The sequence below is a fragment of the Pan troglodytes genome, chromosome 4 (assembly GCF_028858775.2).
Source record: "Pan troglodytes isolate AG18354 chromosome 4, NHGRI_mPanTro3-v2.0_pri, whole genome shotgun sequence".
Classification (NCBI taxonomy): domain Eukaryota; kingdom Metazoa; phylum Chordata; class Mammalia; order Primates; family Hominidae; genus Pan; species Pan troglodytes.
In genome coordinates, this window is record NC_072402.2 from 178,413,668 (window position 1) to 178,438,396 (window position 24,729).

General features: G+C 40.2%; 1 protein-coding gene and 1 pseudogene across 4 annotated transcripts in view; both read left to right on the forward strand.

Annotated features, from left to right (window-relative positions):
* Positions 1–22,861, forward strand: part of BTNL8 (butyrophilin like 8) — a 42,520-nt gene extending 19,659 nt beyond the window's left edge. For all 4 annotated transcript variants that reach the window (XM_024356889.3, XM_003311008.6, XM_063811766.1 and 1 more), the window contains 5 exons: positions 19,472–19,585; positions 20,316–20,336; positions 20,875–20,901; positions 21,194–21,220; positions 21,859–22,861. In XM_024356889.3, the coding sequence (XP_024212657.3) occupies positions 19,472–19,585; positions 20,316–20,336; positions 20,875–20,901; positions 21,194–21,220; positions 21,859–22,499 (830 nt within the window). In that variant the 3' untranslated portion in view covers positions 22,500–22,861. The remainder of the gene's footprint in view (positions 1–19,471; positions 19,586–20,315; positions 20,337–20,874; positions 20,902–21,193; positions 21,221–21,858) is intronic.
* On the forward strand, positions 17,272–17,915 carry LOC129144057 (small ribosomal subunit protein uS14-like; annotated as a pseudogene).
* Positions 22,862–24,729: the final 1,868 nt, after the last annotated feature.

The following is a 24,729-nucleotide window of genomic DNA, read 5'->3' on the forward strand; positions in this document are numbered from 1 at the left end:
GAGAAGAGCAACCCCAAGACACATAATCGTCAGATTCACCAAGGTTGAAATGAAAGAAAAAACGTTAAGGGAAGCCAGAGAGAAAGGTTGGGTTATCCACAAAGGGAAGCCCATCAGAGTAACAGTGGATCTCTCTGCTGAAACCCTACAAACCAGAAGAGAGTGAGGGCTAATAGTCAACATTCTTAAAGAAATGGATTTTCAACCCAGAATTTCATATCCAGCCAAACTAAGCTTCATAAGTGAAGGAGAAATAAAATCCTTTATAGAAAAGCAAATGCTGAGGGATTTTGTCACCACCAGACCTGCCTTACAAGAGCTCCTGGAGAAAGCACTAAATATGGAAAGGAAAAACCAGTACCAGCCATTGCAAAAACACACCAAGTTGTAGAAACTGCATCAACTAATGGGCAAAATAACCAGCTAGCATAATAATGACAGGATCAAATTCACACATAACAATATTAACCTTAAATGTAAATAGGCTAAATGCCCCAGTTAAAAGACACAGACTGGCAAATTTGATAACGGGTCATGACCCATTAATGTGCTATATTCGGGAGACCCATCTCACGTGCAAAGACACACATAGGCTCAAAATAAAGAGATGGAGGAAATTTACCAACCAAATGGAAAGCAGAAAAAAGCAGGCGTTGCAATCCTAGTCACTGATAAAACAGACTTTAAACAAACAAAGATCAAAAGAGACAAAGAAGGGCATTACATAATGATAAAGTGATCAATGCAACAAGAAGAGCTAACTATCCTAAATATATATGCACCCAATATAGAAGCACCCAGATTCATAAAGCAAGTTCTTAGAGACCTACAAAGAGACTTAGACTCCCACACAATAATAGTGGAAGATTTTAACACCCAACTGTCAGTATTAGACAGATCAACGAGACAGAAAATTAACAAGGATATTCAGGACTTGAACTCAGCTCTGGAACAAGTGGACCCTACAGGCAGCTACAGAACTCTCCACCCCCAATCAACATAATATATATTCTTCTCAGGACCACATCACACTTATTCTACAGTTGATCACATAATTCGAAACAGAACACTCCTCAGCAAATGCAAAAGAATGTAAATCATAACAAACAGCCTCTCGGACCACAGTGCAATCAAATTAGAACTCAGGATTAAAAAACTCACTCAAACCACAAAACTACATGGAAACTGAACAACCTATTCCTGAATGACTACTGGGTAAACAATGAAATTAAAGCAGAAATAAATAAGCTCTTTGAAACCAATGAGAACAAAGACACAATGTACCAGAACCTCTGGGACACAGCTAAAGCAGTGTTTAGAGAGAAATTTATAGCACTACATGCCCACAGGAGAAAGCAGGAAAGATCTAAAATCGACACCCTAACATCACAAATAAAAGAACTACAGAGGCAAGAGCAAACACATTCAAAAGCTATCAGAAGACAAGAAATAACTAAGATAAGAGCAGAACTGAAGGAAATAGAGATACAAAAAACCCTTCAAAACATCAATGAATCCAGGAGGTGGTTTTTTGAAAAGATTAACAAAATAGGTAGACCATTAGTGAGACTAATAAAGAAGAAAAGAGAGAGGAATCAAAAAGACACAATGAAAAATGATAAAGGGGATATCACCACTGATCCCATAGAAATACAAACTACAATCAGAGAATACTATAAATGCCTCTACACAAATAAACTAGAAAATCTAGAAGAAATGGATAAATTCCTGGACACATACACCCTCCCAACACTAAACCAGGAAGAAGTCAAATCCCTGAATAGACCAATAACAAGTTCTGAAATTCAGGCAGTAACTAATAGCCTACCAATCAAAAAAGGCCCAGGACAAGATGGATTCACAGCTGAATTCTACCAGAGGTACAAAGAGGAGCTGGTACTATTCCTTCAGAAACTATTCCAAACAATAGAAAGAGAGAAACTCCTCCCTAACTCATTTTATGAGGCCACCATCATCCTGATACCAAAACCTGGCAGAGACACAACAAAAAAGGAAAATTTCAGGCCAATATTCCTGATAAACATCAATGTGAAAATCCTCAATAAAATACTGGCAAAGCAAATCCAGCAGCACATCAAAAACTGTCTCCACCACGATCAAGTTGGCTTCATCCTTGGGATGCAAGGCTGGTTCAACATACGCAAATTAATAAACGTAATCCATCACATAAACAGAACCAATGACAAAAACATTATCTCAATAGATGCAGAAAAGGCCTTCGATAAAATTAAACACCCCTTCATGCTAAAAACTCTCAATAAATTAGATGTCAATGGAATGTATCTCAAAATAATAAGAGCTACTTATGACAAACCCACAGCCAATATCATACTGAATGGGCAAAAACTGGAAGCATTCCCTTTGAAAACCGGCACAAGACAAGGATGTCCTCTTTCACCACTCCTATTCAACATAGTATTGGAAGTTATGGCCTGGGCAGTCAGGCAAGAGAAAGAAATAAAGGGTATTCAAATAGGAAGAGAGGAAGTCAAATTGTCTCTGTTTGCAGATGATAGGATTGCATGTTTAGAAAACCCCAGTGTCTCAGCCCCAAATCTCCTTAAGCTGATAAGCAACTTTAGCAAAGTCTCGGGATACAAAATCAATGTGCGAAAATCACAAGCATTTCTATACACTAATAATAGACAAACAGAGAGCCAAATCATGAGTGAACTCTCATTCACAATTGCTACATAGAAAATAAAATACCTAGGAATCTAACTTACAAAGGACGTGAAGGACCTCTTCAAGGAGAACTACAAACCACTGCTCAAGGAAATAAGAGAGGACACAAAGAAATGGAAGAATATTCCATGCTCATCGATAGAAAGACTCAATATCATGAAAATGGCCATACTGCCCAAGGTAATTTATAGATTCAATGCTATCCCCATCAAGCTACCACTGACTTTCTTCACAGAACTGGAAAAAACTACTTTAAAGTTCATATGGAACCACAAAAGAGCCCGTATAGCCAAGACAATCCTAAGCAAAAAGAACAAAGCTGGAGGCATCATGCTACCTGACTTCAAACTATACTAGAAGGCTACAGTAACCAAAACAGCATAGTACTGGTACAAAAACAGATATATAGAGCAATGGAACAGAACAGAGGCCTTAAATAATGCCACACATCTACAACCATCTGATTTTTGACAAACTTGACAAAAATAAGCAATGGGGGAAGGATTCCCTATTTAATAAATGGTGTTGGGAAAACTGGCTAGCCATACGCGGAAAACTGAAACTGGACTCCTTCCTTACACCTTATACAAAATTAACTCAAGATGGATTATAGACTTAAACATAAAACCTAAAACTGTAAAAACCCTAGAAGAAAACCTAGGGAATAACATTCAGGATATAGGCATGGGCAAAGACTTCATGACTAAAACACTAAAAGCAATAGCAACAAAAGCCAAAATTGACAAGTGGGATCTAATTAAACTAAAGAGCTTCTGCACAGCAAAAGAAACTATCATCAGAATGAACAGGCAACCTACAGAATGGGAGAAAATTTTTGCAATCCATCCATCTGACAAAGGGCTAATATCCAGAATCTACAAGAACTTAAACAAATTTCCAAGAAAAAAAACAAACAATGCCATCGAAAAGTGGGGGAAGGATATGAACAGACACTTCTCAAATGAAGACATTTATGTGGCCAACAAACGTGAAAAAAAACTCATCATCACTGGTCATTAGAGAAATGCAAATCAAAAGCACAATGAGATACCATCTTGTGCCAGTTAGAATGGTGATCATTAAAAAGTCAGGAAACAACCCATGCTGGAGAGAATGTGGAGAAATAGGAAAGTTTTTACACTATTGGTGGGAGTGTAAATTAGTTCAACCATTGTGGAAGACAGTGTGGCGATTCCTCAAGGATCTAGAACCAGAAATACCATTTGACCCAGCAATCCCATTACTAAGTATATACTCAAAGGATTATAAATCATTCTACTATAAAGACACATGCACACATATGTTTATTGCAGCACTGTTCACAATAGCAAAGACTTGGAACCAACCCAAATGCCCATCAATGATAGGCTGGATAAATAAAATGTGACACATATACACCATTGAATACTATGCAGCCATAAACAAGCATAAGTGGAAGTTGAACAATGAAAACACATGGACACAGGGAGGGGAATATCACACACTGGGTCATGTCAGGGTGTGGGGGGCTAAGGAGGGATAGCATTAGGAGAAATACGTAATGTAGATGATGAGTTGATGGGTGCGGCAAACCAGCATGGCACATGTATACCTATGTAACAAACCTGCACATTCTGCAAATGTATCCCATAACTTTAAATATAATTATTTTTTTCAGATGGAGTCTTGCTCTGTTGCCCAGGCTGGAGTGCAGTGGCACAATCTTGGCTCACTGCAAGCTCCCCCTCCCAGGTTGATGCCATTCTTCTGCCTCAGTCTCCCAAGTAGCTGGGACTACAGGTGCCCGCCACCATGCCTGGCTAATTTTTTTTTGTATTTTTAGTAGAGACGGGGTTTCACCATGTTACCTAGGATGGTCTCGATCTCCTGACCTCGTGATCCGCCCGCCTCAGCCTCCCAAAGTGCTGGGATTACAGGCGTGAGCCACTGCGCCTGGCCAATTTTAAGTATAATTTTTAAAAAGCCACAGCAATTGCACAAACAATAAAAAACAAAGGATTCAAAGCATGCAACTGTGAGAAATCATCAAATTTCAAAGGAAGACAGCCAGAGAAGAATTAAAAATAAAAGATCTACAAAACCAACATAAAACAAATTATAAAATGGAAGTCTGTATCTATAAATAACCTTGAATGTAAATGGGTTAAATTCTCCAATTAAAATACATAGACTGGCTGAATGTATTTTTAAAATCAACCATATACTACTGTCTATAAGTGACTCACATTACTAGTAAAGACACACAAAGTCTGAAAGTGAGGGGATGAAAAAGGATATTCCATGCAAATAAAAACCAAAAAAAAAAGCAGTGGTAGCTATACTTATATGAGACAAAATAGACTTTAAGTATGTAACTATAAAAAGAGAAAAAGGTCATTATGTAATAATAAAGGGTTCAATTTACCAAGAACATATAACAATATAAATATATATGCACAAAACATCAAAGCAGTTAGTAAATATTTTAAGGAGAGATAAACTGCAACACAACAGAAGTATGGAACCTCAAATCCCACTTTCAGCAATGAACAGATAATCTAGACACACAATCAATAAGAAAACTTTGGACTTAAACTACATGTTAGAGCAAATGGACTTAATAGCCATATACAGAATATTCTATCCAACACCAGTAGAGCACACATTCTTCTCAAGTGCACATTCTCCAGAACATATCATATCTTAGGCCACATAAAAAGTTTTAAATTTAAGAGGATTAAACTCATAATAAGTATATTTTCAGACCACAATGGTACAACCTAGAAATCAATAGAAATCTTGGAAAACAGGCAAATATGTGGAAATTAAACAACATGCTTTCAAACAACCATTGGGTCGCAGAAAAAAACAAGAATGAAATAAAAAATATTTTGAGACAAGCAAGAATGGAAACACAACACACAAAACTTATGGGGTGCATTAAAGGCAGAAATGAGAGGGAAATTTATAGCAATAGACATCTGTATCAAAGAAGAAGGATCTCTAATAAACAGCCTAATGTTACACATCAAGGAACTAGAAAAAGAAAAAAGAATTACGTCCAAAGAACAGATCAATAATAAGTAAGGAGACTGACTTAGTAATAAAAATTCTCCCATCAAAGAAAAGCCCAGGACCCAGTGACATCACTGATGAATTCTACCAAACATTTAAAGAAAAACTGCCAACATTTCTCAAACTCTTCCAAAAAATGACAGAGGACATACTTCCAAACTTATTTTACAAGGTCAACATTACCCTGATACCAATATCAGACAAGGACACTGAAAAAAAAAGAAAACTACAGGCCAATATTCCTGATGAAAATAGATGCAAAAATTCCACCCCCCACCAAATACTAGTAAACCAAATAAAATAGCACATTAAAAGAATTGCCCACTGTGACCAAGTATGATTTAACCCTAGGATGCAAGGATGGTTCAATATATACAAATATAAATGTCATATAACATATAAGCAAAGTGAAGGATAAAAATCATATGATAATCTCAATTGATACAGAGAAAATATTTGATAAATTCAGCACCCTTTCATGATTAAAAATCTCTGAACATATTAGGTGTACAGGGAATGTACTTCAATACAATAACAGCCATATATGACAACCCATAGCTAACATTGCCATGGCATCCTTTGGGTGTTGCTTTTCCTCTGGAAACCTTTGCCCAAGTTTTTCTTAGGCCCATTGGGCTTGTTCTGCCCCCTTGGCCTTGCAGGCTGTGCTTGGCTTGTGATACCAGTCCAGATCCCACACCTGCCAAGGGCGAGCCAGGCACAGAGCAGTGAGGAGTGCATGAGTGAGCGAGCACAAAATCTGGCCACTGTGCACAGCCAGGCATGCTGGCTGCTGTGGTGGAGCAGGCAGCTCTAGGCACCAGCACAGGTGCCAGCTCCATGTAAACCTCTGTGTGGCTAGATCAGATGCACTGCAAGTGGCTTCCACTGTAGGCACCTGTGTCTGGACGAGGGGAATGTGGTGGTGCCTGGAAGCTTGGAAATGCCAGAAACCATACAGGCCCAAAGAGGGTGTCACAGTCCTGGCATGGGAAGCCCCTAGGTCTGGGCTCCTGGAAGGGCTGCAGCTCTTCTCTCCTTCTCATTGTCTGCAACATTGCAAACAGGGCGGTGTATATCAGCCCTGTTTGTGTTACAGCTTTTTCAGTCCAACCTTTCAGTGGTTCCCAAGTTCTTGTCCCATATCCAGGAAGAATGTGGTACACAGACAACTGGAGGGTGAGTAAGGCAGTGAGGAGCTTTATTGAGCAACAGAACAATTCTCAGGAGACCTGAAGTGGGTAGCTCCTTTCTGCAGGCAGGTCATCCCAACAAGTGGGTAGCTCCTTCCAGCTTCTCACTTCATAGTCCTGATGTCTGTCTGAGTCTAGGGGTTTTTATGGGCCCAGAAGGAAGGGAGTGCATGCTGATTGGTTCATGGATGGCCATGGGTGGCTGGGAAAAAGCACCATAAATTCTGACTCCAGGCAGTGGACTCCACCCGGAACTGGCAGCCCAGCCCCTAGGCTTCAGGTCATCCCTGGCTTGAAGGTAGTTAGGGACCTGCCCCTTTCCACCCAGGAACCTGTTTCCCTTCCACCATCAACACGCCATCCATGGCGCCTGGGCTGTTCATGCTGAGTTGGACCTGCAGACCTGTGCAGAGCTGCCCTCAGCCGTCGTCCTCCCTCCTGTGCTCACTGGTGCTCAAAGTCCAGAAGGAGCTGAGGAGGCAGAAGCTGGCATGTCAGCACTGCCTCCAGCACATGCATACCTGGCTGGGCACAACAGTGCCTGGACTCGGCTACAACTTTGCTTTGCACTGGAGTGGACACCAGGAGCAGAGAGAGGGTAGGAAGCAGGAGCAGGCACTTCTGAGCCTGCAGGGGCAGAGAGGGTTTCCAGGGCCCCGAGAGCACAGTGATGCCTGGGTCTGGAGCTGCGGCTGGGTGACTGCAGTTGTGCCCCAGAGCACAGGACTCCTGCCCCGTGGACTTGGTAGAGAGTGGGGCTCCCCCCATTCCCAGCCCCCTCCCAGCCCCACCTGGCTCCATGGAGCACATGGCCCCAGCCACACCTCCCCTGCTGCAGCCAGCATCTTCACAGCAACTGCTCCAGACAGGCTGCCACTGTTATCAACATCATACTTAAACATGAAAAGTGGAACACTTTTCCTGCTAGATCAGGGACAATACAAGAATGCCCATTCTTATAACTTCTTTTTTTTTTTTTTTTTTGGTGTCTTGCTCTGTCGCCAGGCTGGAGTGCAGTGGCATGATCTCAGCTCACTGCAACCTCCGTCTTCTGGGTTCAAGTGATTCTCCTGCCTCAGCCTCCCGAGTAGCTGGGACTACAGGCATGCACCACCATACCCAGCTAATTTTGTTGTATTTTTAGTAGAGACAGGTTTTCACCATGTTGGCCAGGATGGTCTTGATCTCTTGACCTTGTGATCTGCTTGCCTTGTCCTCCGAAAGTGCTGGGGTTACAGGCGTGAGCCACCGCCCCGGCACTTCTTTCTAACATAGTACTGGATGTCCTAACCAGCACAGTTAGGCAAAAGAAAGAAAGAAAAGGTATCCACATTGGAAAGAAAAAAGTAAAATTGTCTCTATTTAGTAATAACATGATCTTATATATAGAAAATCCTAAAGACTTAGCCAAAAAAGTATTGGAAAAGGTAAACAAGTCTAGTAATGTTGAAAGATACAACATCAACATACAAAGATCAGTTTCATTTCTATACACTAATGAAAAACTATCTGAAAAAGATTAAGAAAACAATTCCAATAGCAACAAAAAAGTACTTAGATATAAATTTAACCAGAGATGAAAGACCTGGTTAAAATTATGGAAAATTATAAAACACTGATTAAAGAAATTGAAGAAAACACAAGCAAATGGAAAACTATCCCGTGTTCATAATTGGAAGAATTAATATTGTTTTGATGTCCTTGACTAGCAGAGCTGCCACTTGCCGTAGTGTGCTCTGCGGGAATTGTGGATGAACACAGCTGAAGCTTGCCACTGGCCACTCCATCCCCTCAACCAGTGACCCTGACCACTTGATTGGTGGAGCTGCTGCCTGCCACATGTGACTCCAGTGATCTAAGGACTTGTGGAGTCACATGTGACCAGACCACCAGTGAGCCGAAACTTTCAACTGTCAGAGGTGCTGTACACCACACATGTTCCCCAGGAATTGGGAATTAGCCTGCCCAGCATCTGCTCCCACCAGAAATACCACCCCCTGGAACAGTGGAGGCACCACACACTGCCTGCATCCCCCAGGGTTCCAAGGACTGGCGCACTCAGCACCTGCTGCCATGACTTCATATCCTTTATTGGCAGAGTGACTACATGCTGCACGCAGCCCCCCAGGAGTCTCAGGAACAGCCCATTTGGTGTCCACCACTGATGGTGGCCATATCTCATTTACTTGCAGAGCTGCTGCATGCTATGTGCATCGTCTAGGACTCCAGGTACTGGCCCACTCAGCACCTGGCACCTCTAGTAACCTTGCCTCCTTGACTGGTACACCCCTGGGACCAAGTGACCAGTGGAGCTGTCATGTTTGGTGTGCACCGCCCTTGCCTAAAAACCAGCCTAGCTGGTGGCCCCAGCTCCCTGCAAAGCTGTGCCATTGCCTCCAAAACTACACACAGCCTACAACATTGACACACTTGAAGGTACTTCCGATGTTGATTACAGCTGAAGCAGTTACATGGAAATTATTAATATAATACAGCACCCACGTATCCAACCAACACCATAGGACTCATCTACAGGAAAACATCTTTGCCTATAAAAGTTTCCACCTCGGGGAACTAGAAAAATAAAAAAAAGAAGCCCCAAGTTGAAAATGTTTGAAATAACAAAAATTAGAGCAGAAATAGAGCGTAGAAAAACAGAAGAAAACATCAACAAAACTAACAGGTGGTTTATATATGTTATTCCATAAAATTGGAAGAGGTTATTGTTCCACCAAATTTGCAGATATCAATGTAGGAACCCAAGAAACATGAAAATCCAAGGAAATATGACACCTCCAAAGGAACACAGTAATTCTTCAGTAACAGACTCCAAGGAAAATAAAATCTATGAATGCCTGAAAAGGAGTTCAAAATAATGATCTTAAGAACACTTAGTGAGACACAAGAGACTAGAAATGGAGAATTTAACAAAATCAGGAAAACAATTTTTCATCTAAATGAAATACTTTTTAAAAGCCCCTTTCCCCATTAAAAAAAAAAAAAGAAATATTCAACAGAGAGACAGATACTACAAAACAGAGCTAAACAGGAATCTTGGAGCTAAGGAATTCAATGGATGAAATAAAAACATTGCCATTTGATGGATTACTATAGTGATAAAATTTGATTCCTTTCAAATTTATACAGGAGATGAATCAGAAGAAAGAATTTCTGAACTTGAAGACAGGTATTTTGAAATAACCCAGTCCGATGAAAAAAAGAAACAGAAAAAAGAATGAAGAAAGTATACAGGACTTATGAAATACCATTAAGTGAAAAAATTTTCATATTATGTGAGTTTCAGAAGAAGAGATGAGAGATGGTGTAAATAACCTATTTAATAAAATAATAGCTGAAAACTTCGCAAGTCCTGGAAGAGATGTGGACATCCAGTTCCAGGAAGCTTAAAAGTTTCCAAAATATTCAACACAAAAAGGTCCTCTACATGGCACATTTTAGTCAAATTGTCAAAAGGACAAACAAAGAATTCTAAAATGAGCAAGATAAAAGTGTCATGCTACGTACAAGAGAATTCCCATCAGACTAACAACAGATTTCTTTCCTTCTTCCTTCCTTCCTTCCTTCCTTTCTTTTTTTTTGATGGAGTCTTGCTCTGTCGCCAGGCTGGAATGCACTGGCACGATTTCGGCTCACTGCAGCCTCTGACTCCCTAGTTCAAGTGATTATCCTGCCTTAGCCTCTCGAGTAGCTGGGATTACAGGCACGCACCACCACACCCAGCTAATTTTTGTATTTTTAGTAGAGACGGGGTTTCACCATGTTGGTCAGGATGGTAACAGCAGATTTCTTAACAGAAATCTTACAGGCCAAGAGAGAAAGGGATACTATGTTCAAAGTGCTGGAAGGAAAAAAAAGCCAACTAAGACACGATGTCCAGCAAAGATATTCTTCGGAAATAAAGAAGAAAAAGATATTTTTTAGATAAGCAAAACTGAGGGAATTTATCACCACTAGATCAGTCTTACAAGAAATGCTCAAGGGAGTCCTATGTCTGGAAGGGAAAGGATGATAACTACCATATGAAAACACCTGAAGGTAGAAAACTCACTGGAAGAATAGATATGAAAATCAGAAAGAGAAAGGAATCAAATTTTATCACTATAGTAATCCATCAAACGGCAAAGGGAAATGATAAGAGAGGAAGAATCAAACTTGGATATACAAAATAATGAACAAAAAGTTAACAAAATGACAGGAATAAGTCCTCACTCATCAACAATACCCTTGAATGTAAATAGTTTAAATTCCCTAATTAAAATATATAGATTGGCTGAATGAATGAATGAATGAATGAATAAATGAAAAAAGATCCCATTATATGCTGCCCAGAAGAAACTCACTTCACTTGTAAAGACACACAAAGACTTAAATTGAGGGATGATGAATGGTATTCCACACAAAAGGAAAAAAAAACAAGCAAGAATAGCTATACTTATATTAGATAAGATAGATTTTAAGTCAAAAACTGTAAAAAGGGACAAAGAAGATTATTATTTAATGATAAAGGGGTCAATTCAACAAGAGGATATAGCAATTGTAAATATATATGAACCCAATACAAAAGCACCAAAATTCATAAAGCAAATATTACTAGATCTAAAGGGAAAGGTAGATCCCAATACATTAATTAATGTAATGTCTAGCTGAACTGTCTAGCTGTTGAAGCTGGGGGCTTCAACACCCCACACTCACCATTGGACAGATCATCTAGACAGAAAATCAACAAAGTAACATTGGATTTATTGTACCCTATACACCAAATGAACCTAGCAGATATTTACATAACATTTTATCCACAAGCTGCAGAATACACATTCTTCTCATCAGCACATGGAATATTCTGCAGGATACATTTTATGTTAGGCCACAAAACAACCTCAACAATTTTTTTTAAAATAAAAACTATATCAAATATATTTTCAGGGCACAATAGAATAAAACAAGAAATCAATAACAAGAACACTGGAAATTGTACAAATACATGGAAATTAAACGACATTCTTCTGAACAACCATTGGCTCAATGCAGAAATTAAAAACAAAGTTAAAGAACTCCTTAAAACAAATGAAAACATAAATACAACATACCAGCTGGGCACAGTGGCTCATGCCTGTAATCCCAGCACTTTGGGAGGCTGAGGTGGGCAGATCACGAGGTCAAGGGGTCAAGACCAGCCTGGCCAACATGGTGAAGCACCGTCTCTACTAAAAATACAAAAAATTGGCTGGGCATGGTGGCGCTAATCCCAGCTACTCAGGAGGCTGAGGCAGGAGAATCTCTTGAACCAGGGAGGCAGAGGTTGCAGTGAGCTGAGATCATGCTGCTGCACTTCAGCCTGGGCGACAGAGCAAGACTTCATCTCAGAGGAAAAAAAAAGAAAAAGAAACACAAGATACCAAAACATATGGGATATAGTAAAAGCAGTACTAGGAGGTAAGTTTATAGCAATAAATGCCTACATCATAAAAAGTATAAATATTTCAAGTAGAAAAAACTCCAAACAATTAGCCTCAAGAAACTAGAAGGGCAAGAAGAAACAAGGCCCAAATTTTGTAGAAGGAAATAAATAATAAATATCAGAGGAGAAATAAATGAAATAAAGACCAAAATTATAAGACAAAAGACCAACAAAATAAGAGTTTGTGTTTTGAAAAGATAAAATTGACAAACCCTTAGCTAGAATAACTATGAAAAAAAGAGAGAGGATCCAAATAAAGAAAATCAGAAACCAAAAGGAGGCATTACAACTGATACCAGAGAAATAGAGAAATACAAAGGATCATTGGAGACTATTAAGAACTATATGCCACGGGGCACAATTGTTCATGCCTGTAATCTCAGCACTTTGGGAGGCCAAGGTAGGCAAATCACTTGAGGTCAGGAGCTCGAAACCAGCCTGGCCAACATGGTGGTGAAACCCTGTCTCTACTAAAAAACAACAACAACAACAACAACAAAAACCCATAAAAATTAGCTGGGCTTGGTGGCATGCACCTGTAGCCCCAACTACTCAGGAGGCTGAGGCTGAGAATCATTGAACCTGGGAGGCAGAGGCTGCAGTGAGCCGAGATTGAGATGCAGCCTGGGAAACACAGCAAGAAGAAAGAGGTGGAAGGGAGGGAGGAAGGAAGGGAGGAAGGAAGGAAGGAAGGAAGGAGAGAAAGAAAGAACTAGTATATGCCAACAAATTGGAAAATGTAAAAGAAGTAGATAAACTCATAAACACATGGAACATACTAAAATAGAGTCAGGAAAAACTAGAAAACCTAATCAGACTAATAATGAGTAACAAGGGTGAATCAGCAGTAGGAAGTATCCCAACAAACAAAAGCCCAAAACAAGATGACTTCACTGCTGGATTCTACTAAACTTTTAAAGAACTAACACCTTCTCTTCTTAAAGTATTACAAAAAGTTGAAGGGGTGGGAATTCTTCCAAACTCATTCCATGAGGACAGTATTATCCTGATGCCAAAATCAGAAAAGAATACAACAAAAAGGAGAATGCTACAGGCCAATATTCGTTATGAACATAGATGCAAAAATTCTCAACAAAATGCTAGCAATCCAAATCCAATAGCATATCAAAAAGAATATACACCATGATTAAGTGGGATTGATTCTAGGGATGCAAGGATGGTTCAACATATGGAAATCAATAAATTTGATATATCACATCAACAGAATGAAGACCAAAAAGTATATGATCATCTCAATAGACATTAAAAAATATTTGATGAAATTCAACATCCTGCATGATATAAACTCTCAACAGTTTAGATGTAGAAGAAATGTACCTCAACACAATCAAGGTCACATATGACAAACTCACAGCTAACATCATACAGAATGGGGAAAAGTTGAAAGCTTTTCAATAAGAACTGGAACAAGACAAGGATGCCCACTTTTACTACTCTTATTCAACAAAGTACTGGAAGTCCTAGCCGGAGCAATCAGGCAAGAGAAAAAAATAAATGGCATCTAAATTGGAAAGGAGAAAGTCTAATTGTCCCTGTTTGCAGACAACATGATCTTTATATAAAAAAACTAAAGATTCCATCAAAAAAACCTCTTAGAACTGATAAACAAATTCAGTAATGTTGCAGGATACAAAAAACATATAAATTCAGTAGTGTTTCTACACACCAATAACAAACTAGTTGAAAAAGAATCAAGAAAGCAGTATCATTTACAATAGCTACAACAAAATAAAATACCAAGGAATAAGTTTAACCAAGGAGCTGAAGATCTATACAATAAAAACTATAAAACACTGATGAAAAGAACTGAAGGGAACACAAACAAATGAAAAGATACCCCATGTTCCTGATCTAAAAGAATTAAGATTGGTAAAATGACCATACTACCCAAAGTGATCTACAGAGTCAATGCAATCCTTATCAAAATACCAATGACATTCTTTAAAGAAATAAAAACCAAAATCCTAAAATTCATATGGAGCCACAAAAGACTCCAAACAGCCAAAACATTACTGAATAAAAGAACAAAGCTGGAGGTATCACACTATGGAGCTTCAAAATACACTACAAAAGCATGCTAGCCAAGACAGCGTGGTACTAGCATAAAAGCAGACACACAGAAGAATGAGACAGAATACAAAATCCAGATATAAATCCACATATTTACAGTCAGCTCACTTTTGAGAAAGGTGCCAAGAATATATATTAGAGAAAAGACAGTCTCTTCAAAAAATAGTGCTGCATTTGCTAGTATTGATATGCAGAAGAATGAACTAACCCCTATCTCTCACCATATATAAAAATAGACTCCTGATGAATTAAAGGCTAAAATGTAAAACCTGAAACTATAAAGCTACTAGAAGAAAACATAGGAAAAATGCTTCAGGACATTGAACTGGGCAATAATTTTTTTTATATGTGATTTCAAAACCACGGACAATAAAAGCAGAAACAGACAAGTGTGATTATATCAAACTGAAAAGCTTTTGCACAGCAAAGGAAATAATTAACAGAGTGAAGAGGTAACTTACAGAATGGGAGAAAATATTTGCAAACTATACATCTGACTAGGTATTCATATCCAGGGTATAAGGAACTCAAACAACTCAAGAGTGAAAAAACCCAAATAATCCAATCACAAAAGGGAAGATAGACTTTTTTTTTTTTTTTTTGAGGCAGAGTCTCGCTCTGTCACCCAGACTGCAGTGCAATGGCGCAATCTTGGCTCACTACAACCTCAGCTTCCTGGGTTCAAGTGATTCTCCTGCCTCAGCCTCCCGAGTAGCTGGGATTACAGACACCCTCCATCACACCCAGCTAATTTTTATATTTTTAGTAGAGACGGGGTTTCACCAGGTTGGCCAGGCTGGTCTCTAACTCCTGACCTCAGGTGATCCATCCAGCCTCCCAAAGTGCTGGGATTACAGGCGTGAGCCACCGTGCCCGGCCAGGATGATAGACCTTATATACATTTCTTAAAAGAAAACATACAAATGAACAACAGATATATAAAAACCTGTTCAATATCACTAGTCATCAGGGAAATGCAAATCAAAACTACAATGAGATAAAACATTACTCAAGTTAAAATTGCTATTATCAAAAAGACAAAAGATAACAATTGTTGATGTGGAGAAGAGGAACACTTACACACCATTGGTGGGATTTTAAATTAGTGTGTTCATTATGGAAAACAGTATGGAGATTTCACAAAACATTAAAAACAAAACTACCATAGATCCAGCAATCAAAGTACTGAGTATACCCAAAAGAAAGAAAATCAACATGTTGAAGAAATCTGCACTCCTATGTTTATTTCAGCACTATTCACATTAGCTAAGATATGGAATCAACCTAAGTGTTTATTAACAAATTAATGAAAAGCAAATATGATGTATATACAAAATAGAATATTATTCAGTAATAAAAAGAGTGAAATCCTATTATTTGCAACAACATGGATGAACTTAGAAGACACTACGTTAAGTACATTAAACCATACATGATCTCACCCATAAGTGGAATCCAATAAATGGATCTCATAGAGGTACAGAATCTAGAAGACATTAAGTAGATTAAGCCAGACACAGAAATACAAATACCACATGATCTCACCCACATATGGAATCCAAAAAGTTTATCTCATAGAAGTAGAGAAGTAGGGGTTACCAGAGACTGCTGGAGCTGGGGATAGGGTAGAGGGAGGAATGGAGAAAGACTGGCCAATGCATACAAAGTTACAATTAGGAAGAAAATGTTCTGGTGTCCTATTGCATAGCAAAGTGACTATAGTTAACAAGAATGTATAGTATATTTCAGAATAGCTAGAAGAGAGGATTTTGAATGTTCTCACCACAAAGACACGACAAGTGTTTGAGGTGATGGAAATGATCATTACACAATGTATACATGTATCACGACATCACATTGTACCACATAAATATGTACAGTTATTATGAGGCAATTAAAATTCTTTTAAAAAGCTGATCTCATAGAAGTAGAAAGTGGAATAGTGGTTACTAGAGGCTGGTAAGGGTAGAGGGATTGCAGGGGATGAGGAGAGGTTAATCAGGTACAAAATTATATTTAAATAGCAGCAGTAAGTTCCAGTCTTCTATTACACAGTAGGGTAACTATAATTACCAATAACATATTACATATCTCAAAATAGCTAGAAAAGAGGATTTTGAATGTTCTCACCTTAAATGATCAATGTTTTAGGTGACACCTTAATTTGATCATTACATATTGTACACATATATCAAAGCACCATTTTGTACCCTGTAAATATGAACAATTATTACATCAATACAAAGTAAAATAAAACTTAAAAAATTGAACACAAATAAAGGAAATATATTCCATGTTCAGGGATTGGAAGAATTAGCATTGTTAAAATGTTCATACTACCCAAAGCTATTTACAGATTCAATACAATCTCTCTCAAGATTCTAATGTCACTTTCAACAGATAAAGAAAAAAGCAATCCTTAAATTCATATGGAATCACAAAAGATCTCAAATAGCCAAAGCAATCTTGAGCAAAAATAACAAAGTTAGAGTCACAATACTCTGATTTCAAAATATAAAGTGATTATAATTAAAACGTCCTGGGGCTGGCACAAAAGCGGACACATCACTCAATGGAACAGGATGGAAAGTTTGGAAATACACCCATGTGTTTATAAACAATTGATTTTTGAAAAAGGCGCCAAGAACACAGGATGAAGAAAGGACAGTCTCTTCAATAAACGATATTGAAACAAGTGGATATCCACATGCACATGTGCGAAATTGAACCCTTATCTCACACCATGTACAAAAACGAACTCAGATTAAAAAGTTAAACGTAAGACCTGCAACTATAAAACTGCTAGAAGAAAATATATGGGCAAAGCTCCATGACATTGATCTTGGCAATAATTTTTTTGAATATGACGTAAAAAGCACAGACAAAAAAGCAAAAATAGACAAATGGGATTACATCAAACTAAAAAGCTTCTGTACAGCAAAGAAAACAGTTAACAAGGTGAAGGACAACCCACAGAGTGAGAGAAAATATTTGCAAACCAAACAGCTGATAGAGGGTTAATAACCAAAATATATAAGAAATTCAAACAGCTCAATAGCAAGAAAACAAATAACCTGATCTTAAAAAAGGGGAAAGGACCTGAACAAACATTTCTCAAAATTACATTTAAGTGGACAACAGGGAGAGTGTAGGCTTGCGCTAACTCTCTTCTTTCACCTAGTTGCACTCCTGAGAGCAAGATGGGTCACCAGCAGCTGTACTGGAGCCACTCATGAAAATTCGGTCAGGGTTCTTGCTCTTGTCGAGTCTGATCCGGAAATACGGCCTCAATATGTGCCGGCAGTGTTTCCATCAGCACGCAAAGGACATATGTTTCATTAAGTTGAACTAAGTGCTCTTCCTTGAATGGATTATCCAAGGCATCTACACAATGAAAAACCATGATAGCTCTTTGTACATAAAATAAACATTAATAAATAAATAAATAAATAAATAAATGGACAACAGGTATATGAAGAAATGCTCAGCATCTCTAATCATTGTGGAAACGCAAATTAAACCACAATGAGATATCACCTTACACCTCTTTGAATGGCTATTATCAAAAAGATTAAAGATAAGTGTTGGCAAGAATGCTGAGAAAAGGAACTCATACATTATTGTTGGGAATGTAAATTAGTATGGCAATTATGGAAAACTGTATGGAGTTTTCTCAAAAAACTAAGAATAGAACTACTCTATGATTCAGCAGTCCTACTTGTGGGAATATATGAAAATGGATTGTAATCAATATGTTGATGGAATAGCTGTATTACTCACAATTGCTAAATTCAGTCTAAGTGTCCATCATTCAGATGAATGGACAAAGAAAATGTGATCTATAAATACAATGGAATACAATATTTAGCCTTTAAAAAAAGGATGGACATTTTGTCGTTTGCAACTCCGAGGATAAACCTGAAGGACATTATGCTAAGTGAAATAAGCCAAGCACAGAAAGATGAATCTCTTGTGATCTGATATATGTCAAAGCTAAAAAAGTTGAACTCATAACAATAGAGAGTAGAATGTTACCAGAGGCTGGGGCAGAGGGCAAGAGAGAATGGGGAGTTGTTGGTCAAAGGGTGCAAAGATTGAGATAGGCAAGAGGAATATGTTTTGAAGTCTACTGAAGAACAGGGTGACTGTAGTTAATAATAATATATTGTATATTTCAGAATAACAGAAAGAATAAAATTTAAATGTCTCATCATAAAAATGATAAGGGAGATGATGGATGTCTTAATTAGCTTGATTTAATCGTTCCACATTGTAGGCATGTATCAAACAGTCACACCATACCCATTAATATGTATGTGATTTGTCAATTTAAATAATAGTAATAAAAGGAGGGAAGAGATAGTTTTTCAGACAAGATGCAAATATTTTAAGACATCAGTTCTCTCTGAATTGATCTATAGATTCAATACAATTCCATTCAAAATCTCAGCAGAATTTTCTTAGAACTTGACAAGTCAACACAAAAATTTATGTCGCAGAGCAAAGTTGCCAAGGCACAACTGAATAAGAAGTGAGGAAACTTAAGTCTAGTTTATACCAAGACATATCCCGGAACTGTGGTGATTAAGCCACTCAAAATTATTGGCACAAAAGTGGACAAGTAGACAAACGACACAGAGCAGAGAGCCCAGAAACAAATCAAAACCTAAACAGAAAACTTATTGGGTCAGAGGTGATGCTGCACGTATCAGTGTGTAAAGGAAGGTCCATTCAATAAATGTTGGCACAGTCGTTATCTGTTGAGAAGAAAATTAAATAGAACCACTACCTCATTATATAACAAAGTACAATCAAAGTATTAAACCTATAGGAGAATTTATAGAAACCTATTTCTTCCATTGTGGGGAACAAGGTGACTCCTTAAAGAAGAATTGAACTGTGTCTTTTGTTCACCAATAACTAAAATGTCTGTGGGATTGTTTTTCAGATACCTTTTTCGAGCCTATATCATGGCACCTGGCTACCAAAGTACTGGGAATACTCTGCTGTGGCCTATTTTTTGGCATTGTTGGACTGCAGATTTTCTTCTCCAAATTCCAGGGTAAGCAAGAGAGAGAAGCATGGGCCAGTGCCTTATTCATGGTTCCAGCAGGGACAGGATCAGAGATGCTCCCACATCCCAGCTGCTTCTCTTCTTCTAGTCCTAGCCTCCAGGGGCCCAGGCCCAAAAAAGTAATCATCCTTCTCTAGGGTATTCTAACATCTCTTCCTCTGGAAATATCAACTACGACAGGCCCTTGCTACTTCATTTAGGTCAAATAATAAGGGGATGAATGATTTTCAGTACCTATAGAGAGAGCTTGGATAATTTTCCATGAACACCACCAAGACTCCTATTAAAAAGTTTTAATGTGGTGAACAAATTCATAAAGGAGGAAGCAAAAGTGACTGACAATAAGATAAAATTATATTCAGTCTCAATAAGACTTTTCACCCCCAAAACCAATTTCCTCCTCCTTGGGAGTGACACTTCCCCTTGGGGGTGAGGCCACCCCCGCCTCCCCTCCCAGCCGCCTTCTCCCATCTCCATCCCCACCTCCACAGCATCCCAGCTGTTGTCCCTCTCCTTAGCATGCACCTTCCTGATCTCTTGCTCCACCCCAGAGAGCCACACTCCGTGCAGGGGCTGGGGAGACGAGCACATATAAGTGTCCTAGGAGAGGCCCTGCCCTTCACACCTGCAGCTCGTCCCACCTGTGCAAGGAGCCAGCGTCGTGTTTGTACCTTGCACACTCCTGTGTCCACCACTGAATATACTGTTTCTGTTTCAGGGAAAATCCAGGCGGAACTGGGTGAGTATGTGTCATGTCCTGAGCCTCCCACACATGGTTCTCCCGGGTCCCTCCCTGATCCACAGTTTGAGCCTCTGGACGACCCTGGCTGCAGGCTGGACAGGAAGCACCGGCAGGTGGAGGAGAGCACCTGCTCGCTCTCTCCATCCACTGCTCATGAGTTACCCCTCGGACATCTGGAGGGCTTAGGATAGGCCCCGGGGCCTGGGAGTCCCCACAAATTGTCTGTGCCTGTTGCCCGTTGGTTTGCTGTGTGTGTGGTGGGGGGAGGTGTTGATCCTGAGCTCTGAGGGTGTGTGGGCCACAGTGAGGAACCTGAGAAAAATTTGTGGGTGATCCTCGACCTCCCCTGGCCTGATGCTTTGAGACTTTATCCAGTTCTGTATCAACCACTAAATAGTCTGCTTTTTGTTTCGTGGAAACTCCAGGATAAACTGGGTGAGAGTGTTATCACTCGCAGGGATTTCCTCCCACGCCCTCCCTGGGCCCCCGCTCTGTGACGTCAACCTCTTACATGTTTTTTGTTTTTGTTTTTCAGACTGGAGAAGAAAGCACGGACAGGCAGGTAAAAGAAAATATTCCTCTTCACACATTTATGACTCCTTTCCAAGTCTCTCGTTTATGGATTTTTATATCCTGAGGCCCGTGGGTCCCTGCAGAGCCAAGCTTGTGATGGGAACTCAGAAGTTGCAGATTCTGGGGGAGGTGCGTTTTGTAGAGAAGCCCCATAGCCTTCTTCAGATCTCTTGAGAGGGTCCATGACACTCAAAAAGGGTCCCAATCCTTGGTCTCTCCCTTCTCCCTGCGCCGTTTCCCACGTGAGCACTGAACTGCCTGCTCTCTCTGCTTGCTTTCAGAATTGAGAGACGCCCGGAAACACGCAGGTACCAACGCCTGAGAGGGTGACAGTGGGACAGAATCTCAGGTGGACATGAGAGGGGGAACTGAACAGGGACAGATACGGGAACACAGAGTGATGCTGAGACCCATCCTGCCTGCGGATGGAGAAACTGGATGCTTGATCGCCCCCAAGGGTTCAGTGCCCCCAGACACACTTCTTCCCCTTGGTCTAGAAGGGGAGAAGACAGGGACTGGGTAAACGGGAGACGGGGGGGTCTTTGGCACAGTTTCAGGGAATTGAGGGCACTAGTGACTGGTCAGGGGTCTGAGCTGAGGGGAAGGAAGTAAAGTCAGGCAGAAAATTCTGAGTGGGAGGAAGTTAGATAGTGGAGTCCCTCCAGCTCTTATGAATCAAATAGTTTTATGTATGAAGGGACAGTGGCAGGGTTGGGTGATAGGCCGAGACTGGGACGTCATATTGAGACATATCTAGACATTGATGAGTCCTCCAGGCTGCACTGGTGATGAGAGGACCTGAAAGGCAGTGTCTGAGGGAGGCTCAGGTCCGGGGCCTCACCTATGCCACCCAGAGCCAGTCTGCAGTGGGAGGGTCGACCTCTTGTTCCAGCCCAGATTTCCTCTTCAGTAACTCATGCTTCCTCTCTCCCCGACCGCACCCCAGTGGAGGTGACTCTGGATCCAGAGACGGCTCACCCGCAGCTCTGCGTTTCTAATCTGAAAACTGTAACCGAGAGAAAAGCTCCCCAGGATGTGCCTCACTCTGAGAAGCGATTTACAAGGAAGAGTGTGGTGGCTTCTCAGAGTTTCCAAGCAGGGAAACATTACTGGGAGGTGGACGGAGGACACAATAAAAGGTGGCGCGTGGGAGTGTGCCGGGATGATGTGGACAGGAGGAAGGAGTACGTGACTTTGTCTCCCGATCATGGGTACTGGGTCCTCAGACTGAATGGAGAACATTTGTATTTCACATTAAATCCCCGTTTTATCAGCGTCTTCCCCAGGACCCCACCTACAAAAATAGGGGTCTTCCTGGACTATGAGTGTGGGACCATCTCCTTCTTCAACATAAATGACCAGTCCCTTATTTATACCCTGACATGTCGGTTTGAAGGCTTATTGAGGCCCTACATTGAGTATCCGTCCTATAATGAGCAAAATGGAACTCCCATAGTCATCTGCCCAGTCACCCAGGAGTCAGAGAGAGAGGCCTCTTGGCAAAGGGCCTCTACAATCCCAGAGACAAGCAACAGTGAGTCCTCCTCACAGGCAACCACGCCCTTCCTCCCCAGGGGTGATGTGTAGGATGAATCACATCCCACATTCTTCTTTAGGGATATTAAGGTCTCTCTCCCAGATCCAAAGTCCCGCAGCGGCTGGCCAAGGTGGCTTCCAGATGAAGGGGGACTGGCCTGTCCACATGGGAGTCAGGTGTCATGGCTGCCCTGAGTTGGGAGGGAAGAAGGCTGACATTACATTTAGTTTGCTCTCACTCCATCTGGCTAAGTGATCTTGAAATACCACCTCTCAGGTGAGGAACCATCAGGAATTCCCATCTCACAGGCTGTGGTGTAGATTAAGTAGACAAGGAATGTGAATAATGCTTAGATCTTATTGATGACAGAGTGTATCCTAATGGTTTGTTCATTATATTACACTTTCAGTAAGGTCTTTGCTTGTTTATTTCACATGAATTTATTGTTCCCTACTTCAAATCACCCATGAAACAGGCACCTGCTCTGTGCCAGAGCCAGAGGGAAGGTGGCACTTCCATTGCATTCTATAGAGCCCGCATTACTTTCATACCAAAACCGGACAAGGACATTACAAGAAAAGAAAGGAAAACTACACGTCCATATCCCCCATGAACTTAGACACAAATATTCTAATTAAAATTTTAGCAAACTGAATCCAGCAATACATTCAAAGAATAATACATCACTACTAAATGTGTTTTTTCTCATATGTGGCTTAATATTCAAATATCAACCAGTTTAACTAACCACATTAACAAACTGAAAAAGAAAACTATATCATCATTTCAATAGATGCAGGAAAAAATTACATCTGTGAGCAAAGAAGCTACACAGATGACAGGCACATGAAAAGATACTCAACATCATAGTAATTGAGACAATTCAAATTAAAACAATGAGATACCATTCCTACCTATTGGAGTGGTAATAAAATTACACAGAATGATCATACCCAGTGTTGGCCAGAATGTGCAGAAACTGAAACTCACACCCTGCTGATAGGAATGTAAAAGAGTGTAAAAATGTAAAAACTATTTTGGAAAACTGTTTGGCAGTTTCTTTAAAAGTAAACAGTCACCTAATGTATGGTCCAGCCATCCCACTCTTAAGTATTCACCAAGAGAAAAGGAACTGCATGTCTTGACAAAGCCTTGTACCTCAATATTCATAGAAGCCTCATTCAGAATAGGTGAAAGGTGGAGACAGCCCAGATACTCACAACGGATGAGCAGATAAACAAACCGTGGTGCATCCACGCATCAGGCGCTCCATGACAGTCAAAAATCAACTCTTTGGGCAGGCAGTGAAGGGTCGTCACACAGCAGCTGTGGGTGCAGGAGGTGGTGGACTCCGTGGTGAAGAGTCTGGACAGAGAGAACATCCAGAAGATCCAGGTGAGCAGCCCGAGGCCCAGCCAAGGCGTGGCCAGGGTGAAAGACCAGAAAGGCGAAGGCTCCTGGCCTTCGAACCTCATCCTTTGAGTGCTATGCCCACATTTAAATATACATGCTTTATTTTAAAGAGCAGTTCTAGGTTCATAGAAAAGTCACATGGAAAGTACAAAGAGTTCCCATATACCCTCTGCCCACACAGGTGCATAGCTCTCCCTACTGTCCACATCCCACCAAGATGGAACATTGTAACTATCAATAAACCTATGTTAACACCTCATTATCACCCAAAGTGTGCAGCTGACATTAGCGTTCACTCTTGGTGTTGTACATTCCATGGGTTTTGGCAAATGGATAATGACATGGATCTATCATCACTGCATCACACAGATGCTTTCTTTGCCCTAAAAATCCTCTGTGCTCTGCTATTATTCATGCTTCCCTCACCACTAACCTCTGGCAACCACTGGTCTTTTTACTATTTCCAGAGTTTTGCCTTTTCTGGAATGTCATATAATTGGAATCATACAATATGTGGTCTTTTTAGATTGTTTTCTTTCACTTTATAATATAAACACTCACATTTTTAAAATCACAGTGATATGCCTGATACACTACTATTGCTTTATTGATTTTATGTAATGTCGATATGCCTGATACACTACTATTGCTTTATTGATTTTATGTAATGTCCAAGTCTGTAGGTACTCAGGTACCTGAGTATGGACAGTGTCAAGAGGAGGAGAGGGATGTGCTTCTTAATGCAGCATTTGCTGAGTGAGAAGAGGTGACCACCCCAGGAGCTGCCAATGTTCAATCTCTTCTGGCCTTAGCCCAGGGAGCTTGAGGGTGATTGAAGTGGAAATCCACAGGGTCTTCCACAGTCCC